Below are 24282 nucleotides of genomic sequence, written 5' to 3'. Positions count from 1 at the left end.
ATAGCAACAGGTATATGCTTTTCCAAGGCTTTCACGCTCTGAAGTAGTGTTCATCCTGAAAGCACATTATTTGAAATCAAAAAGTAGATATTTATCTAGAAAACTTGAAATTTTGCCATGCAGGATGTGATTTTTATGTGTGTATATGTATGTCCGTGTGTATACACGTACAAAAAAACCCCCAACTAATGCCTCTTGTGTCAATTTTTTCGGAAAAGTTGCAAAATTGATAGGAGGCATTAACTTCAGGACTAGCTTTTAGAGAAAAATTGGAAATTTCTAAAATAGTTACAGCAGCCCTTGGGAAGTAATCAAAAAGAAGAATGCTTTCTTGCATTTCCTCAGGACTTGCTTTTATCCCTCCAAAAGCATTTGTTTTGCTTTTGTTAACTAGTGATTGGAAAACGGCTTAGACATTCCGACGTAGAAGGAATGAAGACAGAAATTACTGTTTTTCAGGTTTTGTTGTTACTTTCTTTGTCTCACCAGTCTGGTAACAGCACACAACCTCAGCAGCTTTTGTCTTTACATGTTAGGAGCGCAGGATTTAAAAATCACTTGTTTGCATACATATGCATAATATCTTAGCATGACTCCACTAAAGTACATGCCTTTTCTGTGCACGTTACAACTGGTGCTAATTGTATCAAGTCTGTTCAAAGGAAAAAAAATATTAATTCTGTTTCTCATTAAGCAAAACTAGAAATAGCTTTCAGGATGTAATACTTCCGAAGGTAGCTCACAGCAGTGTGCCAAGGTTCTTCCTCAGGTATGAAGATGAATTCTAAAGTAAGCGCTTCTTCACACAGCCAGCAAGCGGTCCACCTCCACAGCAAACCTCAAACAGACAGAAGCTGTCATGAATAAACGGTTGTCATCATCTGCAGCGCTTTTAAATGCTTCTGATCGAAGTAAGTGTTTGTGTGTCTGCTGGTAGCAGGTGTACTGCTTAACTGTTACTTGGGGAGGAGACAGGAGTGGAATGATGCTCCTTTTCCTCCCTTGCTGTGTAGCTGACTTGATATTTTGATCTCAAATACATTTCATGCAATTTGTTAATCCAGCTTGACTGTTGAGGGCTTTGACCCAGTTGATGTGATCTCTGTTAGAGGAGAAGAGTAACGGTAAAAATTGCTGGTTTTTTATTTTTTATTTCTGTAATCATTTTACTGAAGTCAAATCTTGGTGAATGATTGATTCACAGATCATTTCATATCATCTTTACGGGTTTGCATGCCTTAAATCACACCCTAAAATTTCAGCAAAATAGAAATAGTACAAAAGTAGCGTTTGCCTTTTTCTGTTAGACAGTTTCAGTCATTTGATTGCCTGTGGAAAGGAAAAAATCAACTTAGTTTTGACATCTTTGTGTTGTGCCAGCCCTGTACTCTATAGACACACACTTTCTTTTTAATGTTAGAATTCTGCTTTAGGTAGAGAAGGATGCATGAAAACCCCCTGACACCTGTGGGAGTTTTTTGGGTGGGAGGAGGTGGTTTTGTTTCGATCTGGAGTTCTAGTATGATTGTAGCCAGAGCGTGCAGCTGACATGGTTTCCTAGACCAATAAATTGGTGTAATCTTGACACTGCTACTCAAATTATGCATTTCTTAAACGGTTAGTACACGCCACTGCTTGCAGGCATTCTGCATTACTTACTGTGCCAATGACTACCAAGAAATAGAAATGGCCTGGAAGTCAACTATTTCTTTAATTTTATTTTTTTAAGGGTTTCTGAGAATGTTTGCACTCTAGAATAGAAATCATCTACCAATTTCTGTGGCTTCCAGTCTCATTTTGAATTACAACTTTGGGGTGGATAAAGCTCCTGACTGCAGCGTGTCATGTTTAAAATGTGTCCCACACAACTAGTCTTAACAGGGATGTAGAGAATGACATAGATCTCTGGTTTTCCCACTGTCTGATAAACCTGTACGTGTGAGTCTCCTCTCTGCCACCTCCCCTTTGCCCCGTCTGGATACATTCTGTAAATCATGGCAATCTTACCTTTTCCAAATAAAAACCCGAACAAATTATGAGACACAAGGAATTTTCCTAATCTACTTGTTAAGAAAAATAAAAATTATTTGCATGAGCACATATCATCTTGATTTAGCCTGAGATTTCCTTGTGGGGAATCTCCCCAGTGTTTCATAGGAGCCTGCCTGTATCCCAAATGTATTTTTGTTTTGGTTTGGGTGGGTGGTTGGTTTTTTTTTTTTTTCCAAAATGAAAAACTTTAATAAGCTAAATGTAAATGTAATGTAAAACCAAGTTCAGCTAGGTCTATGCTGCAGTATTCTGTCAGTCTGCAGCCTTTGATCAGATGAGCTGTGCTAGAGGAATCCCTAACGTGGACACAGCTAGCGGTGATTTTGCTGGTTCATGTTGGAAGGTGATGCAGCAGAAAAGCTTGTACTCATACTCTGTATGCCTGCTAGGGAATTCAGTGAATATATCTGTACTGGCAGGGTTCTGAGTCACTGGAGACTGCTTGTGATTTAAAATTATTTTTATTTATAATGTGTCTGCAGGGTTCAGCTCTAAACATGAGTCAGAAACAGGGCTGTAAAGTACAAATTAAGGCACTAACAAAGGAAGTCACTAATTATCAACTAATTGGGATTGCTTTCAAACTTACTATCATACCTTGAAATCCTTTGTGAATCCTTGTTTGCTTTGGAGGCAGAATTCTTAAGTGGCCTGAAATACAAGAAGTTTGGACAGGACTCGAACTGATCCACGTGGTCAGAATGTAGAGGTGGACTGACTGGTTTAAATCACTACAGCAAATTAGAGCAGGTCTGTGCTTTTGATCTGGCATTCAAGAAGAATTGGATGTTTCATAAAAGATGGCTAAATTCAGATGACAGAAAATACAGTCACAGAATTAACCAGCTTCCTTCTGCTGTGCATAATGTGTGCCTGGGAAGGTGGAGGAGCAGAATGCGGAAATGGGAGGAAGATGCTTGGCTCTGGATCAGTGGAGTATTTCATCAACTGTGTTCGGTGTTAATTCTGAGCTTACTCTCACTCATACAGAATGTGAGCAGCGGCCTTTTTTAATATTATTTATTGAGTTTTAAAAGGTGCACAAGAATGGCCTTGGTAAGGTCAAACACGAAGCCTATTGAGGCTGGCATCCTGCTGCTATGATCAGTAACGTACAGGAATCTAAGAAATAATGCTTTATTTCTTATATTATATATATATATAGAGAGAGAGAATAATTCTTCCCTGATCCAGTTTTCCTGCTTCTGAAGGATTCATACTATAAAGTGACTTAATTATTCATCTGTATCTTAGGGAAGTGTTGGAGGAGACTTCTAAGCTTTTCAACATAATTAATCCATACGCTTTCACTTGCAGGTACCACAAAGAGAAGCGCCTCATTAAACAGACTGAATAACAAAGTTCCTCTACATTCTCAGCAGTCAGCCCTCAAAGGTTCACAGGTGGAACAGAAAGGTGCTAGAAACCAATTTGTTTTGGAGGAATGGGAGGCAGTAAATGGGAAAATTGAAGCCGACTTTAAACCATGTCCCAGTTTCATGATAAATGTTTTTACTCAGGCCTTCACTGCTGTGCATGTAGTCTGTGCACTGTGGCATAAATAGTTCTGTGCACTGCAGTGCCAGATATTGGGTAACTGGGTCTATAAACCAGGGTTTTCCCTCTGAAAAGTGGAAGGGTGGGGGGCCGAATAGAAAAATGGCAGCCAAACTGTTGAGCTCAAGAAAAAAAAAGTGCTTCGTCATGATAGATCAGTAGATTTAGCTGATTGGCAAAAACAAAGCATGGGAATGGCAGTTTAGAAAATCATACATATTTATATCTTGTTAAAAATAATCTTCCTTACGCTTGGTCTCTAGGAGGAACAGAAAAGAAGAGGAGCACATCTTTGAATAGAATGAGTAGTAAACCCCAGTCCTCTCCAGAACTAGAAAAAGTGAAAAAGGAAGAAAAAACAGGTGGTTGTTTCATAAAGCTGAATATTTCTTTTTAAAGCCATTCATAGTAAAGTTTGGATAGGCTTAATTTCACTAGTTTCCTTGGGGAACTTAAAGTTTTAGGACTTTTAATGGCTTTTTAATTACCCAGTGGTAAAGATAAAATTGTAAGGGGTAAAAGGTTAAATCTCGCCCTTTGGACAAAAAAGAAATCCTGTAAGAAGGACTTGGACTTTGTTAAATGGCACTGTAAGTAGATAGCAAAATGTCTCTCCACTTAAGAGAGCGACGTATTTGATAACTGGTAGGTTTAAATGTAAGATACAGTAAAAATGTCACTGGTATGTTCACTACTTAGTTAAATCTTACCTTTCCTTTCTTAAGCTCTCTTTCATTATTCAATTTAAAAGCAACTTCTCTGTTCCTGCTGCTGGCCTAAACTTTGTGCATGCAAATGAGGGAAGAAACCTGTTCTCACTTAAGTCTCTTTTGGTCTGTGTATTCTCCCCTAGGTTACAAATAACCTCTTTTCTAGGAACTCTTCCTAAAGCTGAAGACTAGCAACTTTTCTAATGTGTTTTTCCCCTTATGAGTTAATAATTCTGAAACTTTCCATTTTAGCAACTATTGCCAACAGTGGAAATTATACTCTGCTTCAACGTCTTCCCTGTATGGGAACCTGATGGGTGTTGTCCATGTGAATTTGTGTGTGCAAATGATGCCTGACAATAACCTTTTGCTTTGACTTGCAAGTCTTCTGTTTATTATGTCAGAACAGCCTTTCCTGCATAGAGAATATAGCTCTGAAGAGCTGGGTCAAAAACTTTTCGTACTTTGACCGACTTCAGCATTCATCTGTTGTATGCATGCCAGTCTTTGCGCATTAAAATGATCAGTATTAAGCAAGCCAAGGAGGAGCAGCGCAACGTAAGAGATTGCAATGTTTAACCCTTCCGTGCTTTTAGTTTGGATTTCCCTCTCCATGACTTCAGTATTTTTCTTCCAAAACTGTTGATTTGCAACAATGCTCACAGTCTTCCTTTGCTTTGTGCTTCTTGTCTTTTTCATTATATGATTTCATGTTGGATCCTTTTTGGTTTGTTCCCATCATTTAGCTCGTCGCTCCCAGCTCAGTCCTCTGGACAGTAGCGTAATCAGTCGCCTCCTCGCCCCCACACAGGCATCCTTAGCTAGGAGTAAAAGTGCTGCTACATTATCGGCTGATGGACAAGATCCCTCAGGTAACAGGAGGGCAGCAAAGCCTGAAAGTTTAATGCGGTTGCTTTTCAAGCAAGAACTTACATGATGGTTGCTAACTGTGCTACACTTCAGTGTGAATCAGACAGTTAATATGGGGTTATGTATAATATTACTTATCCAGACTTTTCTTGGGTCAGTAATAACCAATTCATATACTATGTTGCATGTTTACAAACCCACAGAATAATACTGGCTTTTAAACTCCAGTGCCAGTTAACTTGCTCTGCAGAGAACCAGATGCTGGTGTTCGCTTTGGGTTTTGTCTGTGGTTTGGTTTTTGGGTTTTTTTGTTGGATTTTTGTTTTTGTTTGTTGTTTTTATTTTAACTGACAGAGATCTGCATTTGAGCATACCCTCAAATGAATCTGAGACTGGTCAGAGAACAGTGCTAGGAACTGAAAGGGGAAAACCCCAAACAAACATGTAATTTCAAAGGAGGCTGAAAGGAATAAGTGCAAAGCCTAATGTTCTTTAGGGGGAGAAATTCTTAAGAGGAACATGACAAAAGGGTTATCAGCATAAAGACAGGGAGCCCTGAGCTGGCTTTGCTGAGGCTGATTGTAGAAGTAGAGGCATACTAGAAGGAGAAGGTACTGTAGAGAAACGCTGGCTGGCTCAAGCAATTTTATGTTGGTCCAGACTGAGCTGATAAGCCCACACTGTGGCTCAACCTAGTACTAGCGCAGGAATCTCTGCATCATGGGCAAGTCCTGGCTGCATCCCATATATGTCTTATAATTGTTATAGGTTGTAAAAATGCCCCAGTAAATACATACCTGGAACCAATGTGGAGCCCTTTCTCCTCTCTTGCCTTACAACTTGCATTCCCAGTTTTGCTTTTTTCCTCTTTAAATATGTTATTCCATCTTTATTTTTTATCTTCTGCCACTTAATGTGGTCCTTGATGACATTTCTACACTGCTCCCCTTGTGTAATAATCAGTTTTCACTTTTTTGGTTTGTAGTCAATGGTCATATTTTTGCACACCTATCTATGTGCTGCTTTTATTTTACCATGAATATTGCAGTTCATGTCATGTGGGGAAATACCATCTTTTTCACTGTTACTGACAGCATGTGACTTATTCACTATTGCTGATTTAAACGTAACTTTTACATTTTTTATCAGTTCACTTAGAGGTACTTTCTTCATTTCAGTAGAAACGTACCTGTGCTATTGCACAAACTATGCACAAACAGAATGCAGTTCTCCTTGCACAAATGCTATAGATATAAAAATAAAATGTGTTTTCCATTAAGTTACAAAATTAGGTGCTAGCATCTGTCACAATTTATTCAGTCTACAGAAAAATCCAGTATCCAGTTTCAGAAGTAGATTTTTACATCTATGTATGCTTATCCATCTATAATTATGTTACTGAAAAAAAGTAATTAGAAGATCCAGTTTCCATCTTATGTGTGAAGAGATTGACACTTCAGGTAGGAAAAGTACTTTAGTTTAACAGTTGACCTTTTTCTCCTGATAGGTTTCCTTTACACCACCTATTTTGATTTGTTAATGTGGATAAAGGGCACACACAGTAATAAAGAGGTCAGAGAGGGAAAGTAGAATAAAATAATATCGCACAAATGCTTATTTCACCACAGAAGTTTGTAAAGTAATGCTCACGTTCCTAATGTAATTCTGCTTTATAAATACTCTTTGAAAAGAAGGAAGATTTCCTCCTTAAGTATGAGGGAAGCACGCTTAAAATTTGAACCTGTCATGAGGAACTTGTAAAGAAAGATGCTAAGCCATTAAAACTCAAGTATTTGGGATTAGATGCAGCTTAACTAAAATTGAAGTAACACTGGTGTATTGCAAATTCAGGCATTTTTTGGAAAAGCATTTTATTTTTATCTGCTCCAGACTGCTGCTTTCAGAATGGTTTTATTCTTGGTGCTGTTGCTTCCAAAGTACTAATCGTGTGGTGGTGGTGTCTGTGTCCGTGACCCATTGCAACGTGCACTGCCTGTGGTGTTTCTCTGTACAGTTTCTAACACACACAATCTTTCTTTCTCTCTTTCTCCCTCTTCCTTTTCTCCTGTTCTTATGCTGTGCACTTGGTTCTCGTTTTGTCTTGTCAAATTCCTAACTTTTATAGAATCTCACCTCTGTCCTCGTTCAGCTTCAGCCAGTTCCATCAGTTCCCCAGTCCCAACTCCTAAAGTGCCCGTGCGCAGCCGTAGCATCGACAGATTGAAGTCCTCTGTATCTTCATCTGATGCAAGTTCACCAGATTCAACCCAGGTTTGTTGAAAATCCACAGGAATTAGGTTTGTATTAACTGGGGGAGATTTGAAACGGCTCAGGATGGAATCCTGTTTCAGCAGTTTCCTTGTTTATTGAAATGTTCAATAGCCTTTGCTTAAAAAACACATATTGAAATCCAGTTGGGATTTTCGTGGTCCTTGATCTCTCTGGTGTCCTAAAGGCATATTGTTTGCTGCTTATGGTTCCCAAAGTTTAATTTAGGTAAACGTACTAACTGGGTCTGAGTTTTGGAACATAAAAGAAATGTACATCTTGTTGAGAAGTTGTGTGTGTGTTGGGGTGGTGGCTCCTCTATCTGTAATGTATTCTAGAGAGTGAGCATGGTTTTGGTTTTATGTATCTTAGAAATCAGAGACAGAAAAACCGTCCCCAGGTTCTGGTTTAAGACGCCCTCCCTCACCATCTGTGTCTGCCCGTAGAAGATCCCCCTCTCCTGCTAATTTGGTGAAGCGTCCTCCATCACCTTCTACAGTTAGGTGAGCATCCAGGCTAAGTATCTGCTTTTATTCAGAACAAAATGAAGTTTAGTTCCTATCTCGACAGCTGTGCTGTTAGAGTTTGGATGAGTTACACTATGCCGTGTTTATATGCATAAGGACTTCATTTTTGGTCCGATTTCCCTTTTCCACAGTAGGGATACAGCTCTTACTTGAACCTTTGTCTCTTCTGTGCAGACAAAATACACCCTCGTTTTCTGTACAGACTGTGCACTAAAACGAACAGGAAGCACGTGAGCTTCAGAATAAGCTGATCTGTCTGTATTAGTAGGAAATTTCTTGGATTGGAATTGCAGGGTTCATCCTTGATGTGGAGTAAATGGGGGTCTAGGCTACCAGACCTGTTTTGATGTTAGCCCACAAGTAGTGAGTCCAGGTGCCCAGGGTATATTGGCATCCTGTATTTGATTTTTTTGTGAGGAAGGCACCAGTAGTCTGTGGGTGGATTTATTTTTAAAAGCAAGGTATGTAAATGTAAACTAACCAAAGTAGACTGCTGTCCACTGAAAACTGAATTTTTCAGTGTTGGCCCTGAGAAATATTCTTTATTCCAACAGACAGAAGACTCGCCCACCTTCACCTAGCATGTCAAAACAAAGGCCACCATCTCCTACTCCAGTCTCTAAATCTGTACCTGTCCAACGTCCACCTCTCACACCAGGTGTTATAAACATTACCAAAAAGAAAACTGAAGCAGAGAGCAAACCAAAGGATAAGAGCACAGAAGGAACAGGACAAGAGCAAGGTGTTTCACCAGCCTTGGACAAGGATGCGGTAGCAGCTAGCACAAAGACCAAAGAAGGTGAGTGTTTCTCAGTGACTCATGCACTTTTATTCAGGACATCTCCAGTGTGTGCTAGGACTGCTGAAATAATTTGTTCGTGAGGCAGACCGCTGGACAGTAGGATGCTTTAAGGCAGAAGCTGTTCATTGCTGATTGTTTATACAATAACTTTATGTGGTATGACTTTTGGGAGTGGATTTTAGTGCAGCAGTCAGTTTGTTTGACTTGCAGATTTAAGTCAGGAGCTTTCGATATTACTGCTTGTACTGTAGTTTTAAGAAAAGCAGAAATCCAACCACGGTAGCTGAGGGAGCTACTAGATGAAGTTTGCAATGTCAGTAGTTAAACTATGCAAAGGTCTTTCAGTTCAGTTGGTAGTTCTTAAAATCGCTTGTGTAGAGACCTGCTTGGAGGAAGAAATCAGCTACTGCTGCATCACAGGCTGAGGGCCAATTTTCACAGAGCTAGAAGGCTGCCTCCGTTTCAGTTCCAGTGAATGTATAGTCAGTGCTGCCTCAGGAAAAAGTGGTCAGTTCACAGGTCACACTGAGAAATTATGATGGTGTATTAAGGAGAGCCATATACATAAGCAATTAGTCTCCTAGTCCTCTTCATTGTGCCAAGTAAGCACAGCCTCCATCCCTCTTACCGGAAGAATGCCATCTGCCATCTCCAGAACAGAATCTAGGAGAGCCTTCTGATGAGGTCTGACAGGCACTTCTCTGTGGAGAAGGACTTAGGGGAGACTTAACAGGAAAAGGAGGGATCTCTGGAATTTAAGCTACAGCCGGTGGGCAGTGCTGGGGGTGAAAATCCTTCAGACGCAAGGTAAGTGGGAACATATGCTTGCTGCACGTTACCGCATGTACGGTTCCTGTCGTGCATTCCTCAGCTGCTGCAGTTGTCTGTTATTTCTGAGGCTCTTCCTCGCACTGCTCAATGTTGGATGTGAAATAGTCAGCTGAAGAACTCACGTGTGGTACAGTTCTTCGAGCATGTGTTCCTCTAGAAGGAAGCCTGGATGTCATCGTCAAATGTGGATGTTTGTATGAAGTTGCACATCAGTCTTCAGTGTCACGTCATTTATCTTCACAGTCAGAATGTCTGTCCCTCGATGCGTTACTGTGATAAATGTCTTGCATGCCTCAGAGGGGGCATAATCAATTGTGATCAGTGTTATCGATTGGTTGAAATCTCCGTTACAATGTGTCCTATTTCTGTAGCTTCCAGTTGTTCTGGAACAAGAACATCTGTCCTTGTTCTTTGGATGCCTCACCCGTCTCCTCTCTACACTGACTTCTGGAACTGTATTAACCTAGTTTATCTGATTCCACTTTATTCTATTGCTAATCTGCAAGCTAGTCATCTTTGTAGTGACTCATACTGGAGCTGGGCGAAGCTATTTTTCTTTGACGCATGAAAGATAAGGAAAACAGTGGACATGTTCTTCAACATAGAGATGATTTAATTTATGTCTTTGAATGTTTTGGTACACTGCAATATTGCTAAGTGAGGCAAAAGTCTTTGTTCTTAAAAAAAAAAAAAAAGCTTTCAGTTTTCAAAGCAATTTTCATTTTACACATCCGTGTAGGCAACTCACCCTGTAAGTTGGTGCAATACCATATTCCAGACAGCTTCTGAAGTCAGAGTGCACCAGTGAATGGCATGAGGCAAATCAGTCTCTGGGTCTTGTAGGTTCAGCCTTATTTTAGCTTTGTGCACCTTTATCTTCATACCATCTCTTCTCCTTCAAGTTGAACTTGATTGCCCATTGTTGACAAACAGCAATCAAGTTTTTGTCTCGGTTTTTGTGTCTTCTTACTAAAATATACTGTTCTGCAGTAAAACACTTTTTATTTTTCAGTGACTTGGAGCAGTTGTCATTTCTGGCAGCAGCCTTTCGCAGCTTCTCTGAGAGTTAAAAGGCTTGTTTCAACTTAAAGCATAAGAAGTGCTCCTTCATGAGCTCTCACCTTATGCATGATGATAGGTAATAAACTATCATGGAGCCTCACATTTTTGTATCTGGGTAGCGAAGGCTTTGGAATATGATCCCTAGATTAATTGTGAATAAATGGCTTGCCTAGAAATGTGTTCGAATCTTCCCACCATCCAACTAACAGTACATTTCACAATTGTTCTGAGATACTTCTCTTGCCTGTTTCCCTCTTCCCCCTTCCTCACCAAAAAGTTCCTGGAGAAAAAGACCATTCTTATCAGGAATGGCAGTGGGAGTATAAGGAAGATAGAGCTGAGTGTAAAATGCTGGAAGAATCTTCTTAAGGCATGTTAGTGATCATGTTGGGAAGTCCCATGTCCTTACCTATGGAAACAGACTGTACAAGGGGTGCATGGACACAGAAGCACTATTGAAGTAACCCTATGGAAAACATCAGCAAAGCTTCAAAAGTGAAAATGCAGTGCGAAGGTCCCCCAGAGACCTGACATCTCCTACCCTTTCTTTTTATGCCCCCTGTTCTTTCCATATCTGCGGTGTTCTGAAATTGTGACTAATTCTCTTCTATCATTTTCAATACCAGATATTCATCGTCTTTCAATCTGTCATTATCACATTATAACCCTATAACCTAAAAGCCTAAAACCTTTAGGGCTTCTTGCTAAGGATTAAGTTGTCTTATTTAGGTTCAGTTTTGAGTTCCATTTAGATTGAACCTGACATTAAATGTCAACAAATTTTCATACACCTGATGAGATTCCAGTAGCATTAAAATAGGAGGACCACTGCATGGGTTGCTGTGCAGGTGCACAGTAGAAGATGGCCTGTGCTGTAAAAAGTGACTAGTCTAAACTGGCAAGACATTCAAGAGGTAGAGGGGAAGAAAGGCTTCTTGATTTCTTCACGGTTGTATACTGGCAGCACTAAATGAAACCTCCCTACTTTAAATTAAAAAAAATGCAGAATATAGGAGGAAAAGCATGTGCAAGTCATGAGCGGGCGGATCCTGCTAATGGTCCTTGTAACCGCAGAGTGGTCTGTCCTGCTCAGGGAGGAAGATTCCTTTTGACTGAGTTCAAATTTGGAACTGTCGTGGCTTATTCTTGTTTATACCAAAGTGACTGCATTTTTGCCCAAATCAGAAGCAATGCGTGTTCTGGGGACATGCTTCTTTTTCAGCATGGATAAATCTAAATATTAGAAAACTTCTCTGTGACTGCACTCCCATCAGTGCTGGAATGCTTTTCCTAGGACTGCAGGAGCAATTTTTATGCACGAAACAGTGCCGTGATTCAGCTGCTGAGGGTTCACTCTGTGTAATTATGCCCTACAGCTGCAAGCAGTGATTACGTGTCCATGGGGCTTAAGCAGCTTTTCAGGTATTTAAAGTTCATAATGATGGCATTGTGTTTTGAATTGATTTGTCTTTAGGTCGGAAGCAAAATAACCAATCAAACCCTGATGTCATTGTTCATTAAGATTACCTTGACTTGAAGGCTTTATAAATGTTAAGCAAACATCTAAGTGCTGATTTGTGAAATATCAGAAGGAAGGGCAGGCTCTCACCAACACTATGATGCCGTTGCTCTACGGACATCAAGAGCAAATCTTTAAATATCGAGATGCTGAGTTCTTAAGTTACATTCAAACAGTAATATTTCTAGAGTGGGAATAACTGATAAAAATCAGAGTTCTTTCAATATACATTGAGAGCCACTGGATGACAAGGAGTGTTGTTTTTTCCCTAATGTTAATTTATAATAATAGTATCTCTGATGTTCCGACACCGTAACACCAGGCAGGACATGAAGAAACATAAGCTGCAGGACTGTCAAATATCTACTAACTTAGTGGCTGGAGCTGTTTTAATCTCCATGTAAATTGGAAATTGATTTGTTGCTAAAATGTGTAGAAATACGGTATTACTGAAGTCATCAGTATGTGCCTTCAGGGCCAGATAAAATGGTGATTATTTGCACCATAAGATACTCTATAAATATAAAGGCATGAATATTAATGTTATGAAACGAGAAATCAAAAAAACTAGTATTTCTTCTTTAGGGCTATGTGTGTTCAGTTTTTTTAGAAGGTAGATATGTGTACGAAGTTAAGTGTATATCCTAAAGCAGGTTTGGTTTTGTGGGTTTTTTTTCGTTTTTTTTAAATGTTTTTAAGTGTTATGGAATAAATATCTCTTTTCAGAATCGTGTTTCTAAGTACCGTGGGAATTGGAGAATAACTTATCGCCTGGAATATGACTGGATCAGTGTGGCTGAAATGAGTTGGGTTTATTTCAGTGTCAGTGAGATGTTGTGGCTCTCATCTCTTTAGGACTCCCCTTTGGCTCTTGTGGGCCGTTAGATCCAGGGCATATTCACTGAGTGACGAGTACTGATCAAAAAGATAGTGGGTGAGCTGGGCAGAGGAAAGATCCCACCTCATAGTGATAATGTCTTTCTTAATTTTAAGTTACTAGGGCTTTTTAACATCAGTTTCTTTTAACCTTTGCAGAATCAGGTAGCAAAACAGTAGCAGGGACCACCACAGCTGAAGAAGCTGCTAAAATCTTGGCAGAGAAACGACGTCTAGCACGGGAGCAAAGAGAGCGTGAAGACCAAGAAAGAATTCAGAGACAGGAAGAGGAAAGGTAACAATTCAGGAGAAGGAAGGGGTGCTTTCAGTGGTGGGGTCTGCTTGGAGTGGACGCTATGGCTGTACATGTTTCCTAAGATTTACAGAAACTTAAATTTAAGCTTAATGCAGTTCCTGAAGCAGAGATGGGCACTACACCATCAGAGTTGGGACAGGTTGCTGTGTGTATCGTTAATCTGTATCTCAGTAGATATGTAACGCATGATCCCTGTGCAAATCACAGCTGTTTTTTCCTTCCAGTCACCACTGGTGCTTCTATTTCAAAACTAGAGTGTGCTTTTTACACCACTTTGTGTTTGGTTTGTGTGTGTTTGTCTTGAAGTAGTCAGCCTCTATGTATTGAACTTTCCATTGAACTCAGGCAGGTAGTTTGATGGTACATTACACCTCCTGTTAGTGAACCAAAATCTGGATCAGAAATGGTGCAGCCAAGTAATTCAAAGTAAGATACCACTGTGCGTTTGGTTCACTACATAGAAGTTGTTAAAATAAATTATTAACTTTGTGCTGACTAACTTTATTCCAGATCAGGGTTCACCTGTCTGTGCTTCTGTGAATGCAATGGAACATCAGATTGTTGACTGTTTCCACTCATAGGTCTAAAACTGTCATAAATTTGCATATAGTCTGCTATAGATGTTTTATCAGAAATATGTCATCAGATCTGTTGTGCATGTCTGCGTGATCTGGAGCGTACACCTCCAGTATATCTCCGGAATTCAGACTATAGAAGAAACAGTCTTTTAGGAAATCCAACTGGATTTGGTTGGCAGGTGATTAAAAGCCTCATTCATGTCATGGATGCAGGTGGCATTTATTAGATAGTTGTCATTTAATCCAGTTCTCAGTCAGTCGGTGCAACCAGCCTTGGTCTTGACTTACTTGGCAAAGAACGTTTATGTAGTTGTAGAGACTTTCTTCCAAGTTATTCTGCTTTTTCCTTTGACTGGTCTGGGTGGTGGCATTTGTAAATCCACACCAGGAAGTATCTTTATGCAGGTTTTTTGTGATTGGATAACTTAAAACTTTCTTGCTTTCCTCATCTGTCTCATGTGCATACACACTTGTAAAGAAACGAATACCCAGTCGGTAACCTGTGTTTTGGAAACACTAGAATCAGAGAAGAAGAAATGGCCAAGAGAGCAACTGAGGAGAAGGCACGACGGGAGGAGGAGTTCCGCAAGCAGGAGGAAGAAAAGAGACTGGCTTATGAAGAGCAACAAAGACAGGCTGAAGAAGAGAGGATCCGCCGGGAACAGGAAGAGCAGGAAAAACTCGCAGAGCTTCAACACCAGGTCTGCTTATCTGTAGGCTCCAACTGTGTTCCTCACACAAGCTGCTGACATGTTTTCGAGGGGGTTGTCTTTGATTTTTCTTCACAGAACAGTTTTGACAAATCTTTGTCAGGAATGATGTAAAGCAGAGTTCATCCTGTCTGAGATGGATTTCAGAATGTCTTGAAGTCCTTTCCTTGCCCTAGTCTATGTTGTGGGGTTGGTTTTTTCCAGCATTTAATAAATTCATGTGCGGGGCAGAAGCATATTTTGGAAATTTTTTTTGCCATCTGGGATGCTATTTTGCATATGTAAAGTATTTGTACTGAGCCCACTTCACCAGCTTACTGCTACGGATTATAAAGAAGGGGTCTGTCTGGAAAGTCATTTGGCTTGCTCTGATTTCTTTAAGAGAAAGATCGGTAGTGTTTCGGAGTCCATTTTTCTGGTTACTAGTTTTCTACGGCTGCTGTCTGTGTACTTTACAAAGGCATCCTTCCAGCTGAAGGAAGCTGTTTTGCAGAAAGTGGACTTTCTTTAAATGAGACTAATTTTGAAAATAAAAGCAGATTACATTCTTTGTGTTAAAAGAGCTGTGTCTTACGGATACCATTGACGTGGGTCTGAACATTTCTTTAAAAGCTTATTTAGGTTTATAACAGTTACTCAGAGTGTTAACTATGCTCCTGTCGTCTTTCCAGTCATACTGGAACAGTTCTTCCAGTGTAGAAGGAACAGAAGATACTCAGCACCAAGTATCTTGGTAGTAATACCTGACTGCCAAGGCTTCTAAGTTAATCGTGCCACATTTGGAATTCAATTGCGGTCTAGTTTATAAATTTTCCTTAGACAAATCTTCGTCCTGAGGTATAGTTTGAATCCTGAGTAGTTCAACAACGTTCAAAAAATTTGCATAATGACAGTATAGCCTTGTGCATAGTTTTTCTTTTCAGATCAGTTTCTGAATGTCGTAGTAATATATATTTCATGTCAGTAGCTGGGTAGTTGGCATTTAGCTGCAATGTATGGTTAATATTAATAGCGGTTGTCTGGTGTTCCTGTCTGTGTTGAACCAGAATTTCTGTAACAGCTCTGCTTTTCACTTTTGAGAAGGAGTTGTGCACTGGGTGCTTTCTTCTTTTTGTCCTACCTTCAGAGAGAAGAAGCTGAAGCAAAAGCTCAAGAAGAGGCTGAAAGACAGCGGCTGGAAAGAGAGAGAATTATGCAGCAAAATATGCAGGAAAGGCTTGAAAGAAAAAAGGTACGCTGTTTTGAAAGCGGGGAGTTTCTCAGCCTGGCATAGTGGTTGAAGTGTTAAACTGCACAGGCAAATGGTCTCAGATGCATTTAATTAGAAGTAGTGCGTATGTTTTAAAAAAAGCTGAATCTAGCTTGTAAGCTTTAAAAACAGTGAATAAAGTAGTAAATTTATGAAATATGAAAATTTATTGTGATGAAAATTTAAACGAGGATCCTGAAATACAAAGCTCTCTATGTCATTTTAAATATTTTCCCTGTTTTAACAGAGAATCGAAGAAATTATGAAAAGAACACGAAAATCAGATCAAAATGAATCCAAGGTACTTTTTTGTTTGGATCTTTATGACAGAATAGGCCCTTCCCAGAGAAGGCTTTGCCTTGTATCGTGTCTTCCTCTGTTACCCTTACACAAACTGGCTTCCACGTGAAGTGCAAAGTTCTGGTGCACCAGAATAATTCTCAGTAGCTTCCCATTGCACACACATTCTTCTGCTTTGCTTGTTCTGACAAAAAAAATCTTTGATGCATTTTTGTTCAAGGCATATAGAAACAATGTGATCCGGCGTTACCACTTGCAGGTTGGTTTAAAAAAACCCACCGGGTAGTAAACCGTATGCATTCTACTGGGGCTATTTTTCCCCAGAAAACTTCAGTTCCTGGCTTCACCTGTTTGCTTAAAGCAAGTCTTGCATGCCTCTTGGATTGCTACAGTAAATGGGATATATTTTTGTTAGTGACCTAGAGTTTGTGGTAAATTATGTATATATTGAGGAATAGTTGTTCTTCTCCGAACATTTGAAGACCCAAGTCTTCATATAGCTGAAAATCATAAATATTTAGCACATACCTTGGAGAAATGAGGGGGAAAGGAACTCAGGAATAGTTCATAGGTAGGTGATAGAAGTGGGTCCCACACGTTTACGGGCCCTGACTCAGCAGAGTGTGTGTCGCTGGGTGACCTGATCGTCTGTTAGCCGTTGGGCTAGTGTGGCCTTACTGCTGGGCACGGAACAGTCCTGTGTGGGAGCTGTGATTTCACCAATTTGTGGAACACTGGAGGGTAGTGACTTATTTCAAATAACTCTCTGGCAATTCAGTTGCAGAATGAAGGGAAGTCTGCCTCTGAGGCTATGGAAGGAGAGGATATTGAAGAGGAGGAAGAGTTGGGTCTTGAGAAGCCTGATCAACAAGGTAAGGAAACTTGATCAAAAGTCAGGTCTACGTGGCCGTCAGTGTCTCAGTGATGTTTAAGCATTGTTAAAAAAGTCGCTCATGTAATAGCGATGTGATGGTCTGAGACGCAAGTCCCAGGAATGCTAGGGGGGCTCTCTGCTTTAACAGAGTAGATCATTGCCTGTTCTGTACCACAAGAGACAGTCAAAATGATTACAGAAATAATTTGAGTGTGAAATGAAGGCAGAATGCTTTCATTTTACAAGTGTATTTTTAAAGATGGAAAACACATTTCATGTCATTATAGGCAGCTTGTCTGTAGAGAAATGGATCTGTTGAAGCCAAGTGCCTCGAGTTTTGGCTAGGAAAGGTCATTTTGGCACTTGTATTTTATTCATTTAGAATAGCAATTCTGTTACTGAGGATTTATTTATTTATTTTCTTTCTCCCCCCCCCCCCCCCCTTTCAGGAAAGCTAAATGGCGTTGACTTACTTGAGGAAGCCAAGGGGGAGGCAGAGGGTTGTTTAGAGACCACGCATAGTTTGAACTCTACAGAATCTGAGGAACAAGATGTGTCAGAGTTGAAGGCCAGTGAAGTGTTTATGAATGGAGGCGATTTGAAAAGTGATGAGGGGTCTTTACTTGTTACTGAATTAAAGGATTCCAGGTGAGTCTATGTGGGTGGCTGCTTTACTGTCAGATCAATTACACAAGAAATCTCTCTCAGTTTAAATTAAATTTAGTGCCGTATGTAGCATTGCCTCAAATTTTGCGCCCCGCTAGCTTTGTGGTATTTCTCTGGCTTGCTCCAGGCATGTGGTGTGTGCATGCTGTCAGTTTATGGCTTCACACGGAGGCAGTTAGTTCAGGAGAATTGTTTAGATGGCACCGTGTTAACAGTACTGGCTTTGCTAAGAAGTGAGACCCACAGCCAGCAACATGGCAGTGTTATTTATAAAGAATGGTATTGGCTTGAAATATTTTCCCTTGCAATGGCTAGTGGTTCTCTTCGAGGGAGAGGAACAACGCTGAAAAGGAAGAATAACCTAAAAAAAGCTCTAGAACAGTTCCAGTTGCACTGAAACACCAGATACAACACAAAAGCCTCCCTTAATGGGATTTTTTTTTTTTAGTCTTTCAAATTTTATTTTTTTGAATATAAAGCATTTCCGTCTACTACTGGAAAATCTGTCCTCTGATGCTTGCTCCATTTGCTCATCTAAATGCTAATCATTTAGCACTGTGAACTCTTCTTTTTAAAGTGAAGGTGAATTAATACCGTTCCTCCAGTCATGGAATATACACATTGTCATGGTTTTTTAAGAACGAATGAAAATTGATCACTCTGATTTAGGTTTAGGTTTTGAGTCCATTTTAAATATTGCTAGTCTTCTGAGGCTCGGTTTTGTGTTTAAAAAAGTCCTAGCTGGAGAAGAAAGGAAAAGTGCACAGTACTGAAATAGGAGATTTAATGGTGCAGGACTTTAAAGTTGTTGCTTGCTTCTACCAAATTTCTGGAGCCAGATCTTACCTGAGAGCTATTAGTATAGTAAAGGTGGCTATATGTTGGCGAGTTGTTCTTCCCCGTTGGCTCTTGGAGGTCCTGCATGGCAGATGGAGGAGCTTGTCTGGGAACGCCCTTCAGGATATTCAGTGCTTTGCAAAGTATGCAGACTGCTAATTGGCTGGCCTGTAATCAAGCTAAAGGTTAAACATGTAGAAATTGTAATACAAGTATCCATTCTCTTTTTTTTTTTTCTAGCCACCCTGCAAAAGAAATGGTTATTGATGACTCAGTGAAGTTGGGTGTTAATGAAGCTGATCGTACAATTGAACTTATCCAGAATCTTAATGGAAAGTCTGGTTCGTGGACTTTTGAGGAGTTTATTGACATTGGAGTACATTCCAAGTCAGCCAAACTAAGCTCGGACAGCATCTCTGCTGGTAACTGTAATCAAAACTTGAATGATGCTGCTACAATACCTTCTAGTCCAAAATTGGCTTTTGAGGAAGATGGTGCAGTGAATTCATTGACCAAACCTATAGATGCTTCATCAGGTAATCCAAGCTGATTTCCCTGTCTGTCTCTTCCTCTGGCTAGGTAATTAACTTCCTTGCATTTTACTCTCCTTGCCTTAACTACGGCTTATTTTCAGGGCACTTTTTCCAATGTGTAGGCTGGAGGGAAGGCTCTTTCTTTAGTGCTTGTAGCTTGAATTCTGTCAAAAGGAGTCACCAACTGATGCCTTTTTAGGGACTTGCTGTAGACAGCAGCTAAGACTTGACATTAGGGCTCTTCCAAAGACAGAGCTGAGCCCCTGTGAAGCTCCTGTATCTCTTACCAGCACTCAAACCCATCTGTTGTATTTTAAGCTTCTTCTGAGATATCTTAAAAAGGCACGTGTTACTTTTGAAGATGCTAACAGTTTAAAAGGTGTCTGATGTAACTCTACAGACAAGACCTTTCCAATCCTATGCGCATTCTGTAACTTTTTGATGCTGACCTGCATGGTCTTACAAGGTCTCTTCAGGCTCTGGCAAGGTATTAGCTGTCCTCTCTACTTACTGTAGAATAGTCTTTCACTTCACTGAGGGGGGTAACACCAACCTTAAATTCCACAGACGGTTGTGTTACATTGTGGGAGGAGTAAGAAAGCTGCATACAAAATATACCGAATTTTTTGAAAGAAGCGGGGCTGCATCTGAAGCCACGTATACTTGAGAAGCCGAACCCTGATGCAGTACAGCATAGCATGTCAGAGAGGCTTCGGTAAGGTAGTTTCTGTAAGACTGAACTTGTCTGGTGTTGGAGCTAAACCCCAAATGGACATACTCACAGCAGGAGATCTCTTTCCGTGAGGTAAATGGCTGTGTGAACAGTTGAAATGAATGGTAGTGGAAAAAACCAAGACTTGCTCTCCACATTTTCTTTAAATGATGTGTAGCACTTTTGTTGATTAAAGTGTAGCACTTTTCTAGACTGAACTGTTTCCCGAGTCTCCTCTGTCACTCTGCGTCTTGTGAATTTTAGTCCCATGGACATAGCCTTATCGAGACTTTCCTTGAGGACACGACTAACCGGGGCCATGGTAATGGACAGATTTAATGTGACACTGCTGATCACGTTTTGTTCTGATCAAAATAATTAACTTTTTAGTGAAGAAAGTGTTGCCTTTTAATTTTGAACTTGAAAATGTTTAGACATTTAAATGTTTAGACCATGTTATGGTTTAAGAATTCTGTACGTAACTTTGAAAACTAATAATTGTATATAAAAAAAGAAAAGCTACTGCACTGATTTTTGAGCCGTAAGTAACCAAGTGGTTCTGTGCTCACTCACTGGATGTAGATTCTGACAGCGATGATAGACATATGTGGCATACACACAGTTATGATGGCTAAATGTTTTCTTCTCTTTGCTCTTTGGACAGAACTGTGAACACTAGAGACCTGGAAATATGATTGCACTTCAGTAATCCAGTGTTTTATCAAGTATCGAAGGCCTTGTTTTGAAAAGCTGCTTGTTTACCTTTATCCATCTTCAAGTTTGCAAAAAAAACAAAAAAAAAACCAAAAAAAAACCAAACCACCAGGGGAGGGATGACAGACTTCTAATTTGCACCTTGAAACCTTTCAGGGAATCTACTGTGCTGATGTTCCTTTTCCATTCGTTTAGCTAATTGTTAGAGAAGATGTCATTGTTCAGATACCACTTGTTTCCCTTTTACAGACTTTACAGTAGCCCATTAGAGTCTATTCGTGTCGGTATCGTGTACAGCAGCATGCCACTGGAGGCTCCCCACTTAGCTACTGGCCAGGTTTTGCATATTCCTGAGATGGCACTTGATGAAACAGAAGACTCGTTAAGTGTGTGTTAAAGCTGCTCTTGCTTGTTGGTTCTTGTTCTATTTAAAAATGGAAAATTAAGTATCTTTGGTTTTGAATGGAGAAGAAAAATTGCCAATTTTCTAATGTGATAAGATTGGCAGTTTCAAAATGCAGTATTGTACCATCACTAAAATGTTTTAATCTATTGGCAGACATCAAAACGTTCTACAGCATGTGCACTAATATATTACCAAAATGTTGAGTACCTAGATGTGTCTGTCACAGTGCAGTTCAACATGTCACGCTTTTAAAAATGTTTTCTTTTTGAATTACTTATTTAAATTTATCTACACTTACAGAAGTATTATTTTATTGTGTACATAACAGTATTAGACCACTGAAGTCATGTTTTGTTCATGTTAATTATTCTAAGTGTTCTTGTTCTAGCTTTGTAACGGTGGCTGCAAGCTGCATATGTATCTCCCTTCTCCTAAAGCCTGCATTAAGTAATCTATTTAACCTAAACTTGCCTGCTCTTTACAGCATGAAGAGATTAACTAAGCGTCTTCTGAAAATTGCTACTAAAAGTAATAATGCGGTTTTGTTCTTATGTCTCCTGTAACAGATATATTGGATAAGTGATTACTTTAAAGAATAGATGTCTCAAATCCTGCTAAAAACCATTGGCTGATACTTCAGGTCAAATGAATCATCCAAATGGCAGCTGTGTTTTCAGTGGTTAAATGCAAATGGTTTTGCTGGAACTAAACGTGTTCTTTCCTGGACATCGCAGTTACAATAGGAAACCCTCAGCCCTCTTACTCTTGCTGTTCGCTATTCAGAATACAGTAGAACTGTTTTAGACTTTAGAGCAGTGCCTTAGGTAAAAGGAAAAATGTATTTTTGTATGATAGCTCTTTCATTCTGGCAGAGACAATCATTCTAACAAAAAAATGCCAATATTTTTTTTCTGTGCTGATGATATTTGTTGGATGGTCTGTTACAGCTCTATGTAAATATGTGCGCACTGTTAAATAAACTTTGCATTCGAACAATGCTTTATTTCTGTAATGCTAAACATTACCTTACTAGGAGTCTCCAACCCCTTGCCATGCTGACCTGCTTTGAGATGTACTCTGGTACTGCTCTAACTGCTCCACATTGCAGATTCCCAGAACTAGCAGCCTCTTTGGCAGCTGCGTTTGTGTGGCTGGGAAGGTATTTGTACTAACACCTTCAGACCTTGCTGCGTTTGTATATGCCGATGATGTGTTCATAACTGATGAATTCTTTAACTTGCTTTTCACCGTAAGCCTTTGCCTTGTAGTACCAGCTTCTTTTTGTTCTAACGGTAAGTGGAGCAGTGATTATCTGCCTGCCTTTTGTTTTTCTTGCAAGGGTTCTTTGTTTCAGAGAGGTGCTTGTGAACAAAAGGGAATGACTGGAACAGCATCCAGTTGGTAGCCGTTTCTGTATTTCACAACTGTAGGGAAAAAAACCCCTTAAACCAGTGTTTGGTTTGCTGAAGGGTAGTAGATTGTGTATGGACAGTGGCTGTACATATGTTCTCCAAAGGGCTTTTTCACACAAGCTGTTCCTGGCAGATGGTCCCATGTCAGTTATATATTAAAAAAAATGAATTGGTTTATGGAAATTGTTGCTTTGGTCCTCAGCTATTTAAGGGTGCTATGGCAGAACAGCTGACTTCTTGCTTTGCCGGTTTCAGTGTATGAGAGTTGATATCAGCAGCTCAGCCATAAGAGGTGTCAGTCGTGTAAGACGGCAAAATGAAAAAACAGTTTTCCAGACTGTAGGACTCCAAGTAGGCACTACTCTCACTTTTATTAAATGGTAAGTCATACATTGACATGATAGGAGAGCTATTTTTAAGGCACTTCTAAATGCATATGCATTTTGTTGTAGTTGAAAGATTTACTACTTATTAATGGATTAATAATTGTATGTAGGCAGCCTCATTTAAACAATGATACAAAAGAAGCTGATGCGCAAACCATGCGGAAATCAAGACTAAAACAATTTTATGGAAACTTAACTAAAGCTGAGTCATCCTACCAAAACACTGTTATATGTAAAATGAAGCCGTTCCATACACATGGTGCAATTTGGTATGGTAGGGTAAGCTAAAGTACGTGTTACTGAGCTGCTGTTAATGGTGTGATGTATGTAATGTACCTGTGCTTGTAAAAGCACAATAATGGATCTGTTTGATCCTGGGTGCAATCTTTACATCGCTGAGGTGCATGCCTTGTCAAACCCACTTCATTTAAGTGCCAAGCTTAAACGGATACCAGACAAGTTTTAAACTAGCTTTGGTTTAGTTTAAGCCACACGCAGGTTATGGAGATCTCTAATGCTAAATCTAACGGCATTTCAGGCTTTTACACGAAGAGTTATTTGGAAACAAAGTTAGATTTTTGCAGCGCTACATGCTTTTGTACTGCAGGAGCTTCAGAAGTCAAACCAAGTGTATTGAAGCTACTTTAGTTTTTGTACTAAAATGGAAGAAGTTAAAATCATTAACATGCAAAAACCTGCTCCTTTACCAGGACTGCTTTGGAAAGCAGGGCTCTAACATCCATTTTACAGCAGTTGCTGTCTGCTCGTTACAGTCGTTTGGGACACTCAGCACAGTAAATTTTTCCATTATGGCAAACAAAGCGCTTGTTGGCCAGACCACGGGCACACTTTGTGCATTTGAAACAATAATCGTGCCAGGATTCATCTTCGTAGTTAACCACACTGGTTCCTCTTCCAAATCCTGCTAGGAGAGAAAACAATTATAGGACGGCGATAGTAGCTTTTCCCTTGGCTGGGTTAGCCCACCAAACAGCAGATCCCATTCTTACTGGGTCCTGTGCTTCTGTAGTCTTGCAGACCATATTTGCATGCTTAAAATACTAGCCAATATCGCAACTGAACCACATCGTTTGCTGCTCTTAGAGGAACAGGCAGCTTTGCATAAGGCTTGTGTGGCTTGTGTCTCCAATAACATTTGTCCCTTGGATCTTTTTTTCTCCAGGAAACAGTCAAACTGGAGGAAAGATCAAGATGTAGGGCAAGGACAGGTTGGACTAAATGCCCTACCGGTTGGTATGGGCTCGGATCCATGCGCTAAAATGCAGAATGGAATGCGTCGCAGGGGACTGGCAGGATAGTGTGCACATTTCGGGGCACAGCTTTGTAGTCCAGTAACTGCTACTTGTAAGATACATCAGAAGCAAACGTCACTTTGGGGCAATAAACCACTGCTCTTTTTAGACATGAAAGTTGGGAGCCGTTCTAGTCGGAGAAGTTTTGAAGGTGGTAAATTTGAGGTGTGCAAAGAGCTCAGTTACTCAGGCTCCTCCCAGC

General features: G+C 40.0%; 2 protein-coding genes across 6 annotated transcripts in view; one reads left to right on the top strand and one right to left on the bottom strand.

Annotated features, from left to right (window-relative positions):
• The window catches only part of MAP7D3 (MAP7 domain containing 3), a 47008-nt gene extending 25041 nt beyond the window's left edge, over positions 1-21967 (top strand). For 2 of the 3 annotated variants that reach the window (XM_055817855.1, XM_055817854.1), the window contains 15 exons: positions 810-911; positions 3370-3468; positions 3873-3971; positions 5066-5191; positions 7315-7460; positions 7830-7960; positions 8539-8783; positions 13234-13369; positions 14489-14669; positions 15805-15909; positions 16175-16228; positions 17006-17099; positions 17551-17749; positions 18845-19140; positions 21536-21967. In XM_055817855.1, the coding sequence (XP_055673830.1) occupies positions 810-911; positions 3370-3468; positions 3873-3971; positions 5066-5191; positions 7315-7460; positions 7830-7960; positions 8539-8783; positions 13234-13369; positions 14489-14669; positions 15805-15909; positions 16175-16228; positions 17006-17099; positions 17551-17749; positions 18845-19140; positions 21536-21552 (2030 nt within the window). In that variant the 3' untranslated portion in view covers positions 21553-21967. Of the gene's footprint in view, positions 1-809; positions 912-3369; positions 3469-3872; positions 3972-5065; positions 5192-7314; positions 7461-7829; positions 7961-8538; positions 8784-13233; positions 13370-14488; positions 14670-15804; positions 15910-16174; positions 16229-17005; positions 17100-17550; positions 17750-18844; positions 20068-21535 lie in introns of those variants that run through there. The other variant, XM_055817853.1, reaches the window with a different exon arrangement.
• A 760-nt stretch (positions 21968-22727) lies between these two features.
• Positions 22728-24282, bottom strand: part of FHL1 (four and a half LIM domains 1) — a 33038-nt gene continuing 31483 nt past the window's right edge. For 2 of the 3 annotated variants that reach the window (XM_027780202.2, XM_005232763.3), the window contains exon 6: positions 22728-23692. In XM_027780202.2, coding sequence (XP_027636003.1) covers positions 23535-23692 — 158 coding nt within the window. In that variant the 3' untranslated portion in view covers positions 22728-23534. The remainder of the gene's footprint in view (positions 23693-24282) is intronic. The other variant, XM_005232764.3, reaches the window with a different exon arrangement.

This window comes from Falco peregrinus, chromosome 13, assembly GCF_023634155.1.
Source record: "Falco peregrinus isolate bFalPer1 chromosome 13, bFalPer1.pri, whole genome shotgun sequence".
Classification (NCBI taxonomy): domain Eukaryota; kingdom Metazoa; phylum Chordata; class Aves; order Falconiformes; family Falconidae; genus Falco; species Falco peregrinus.
This window is presented reverse-complemented; position numbering and strand designations above follow the sequence as displayed.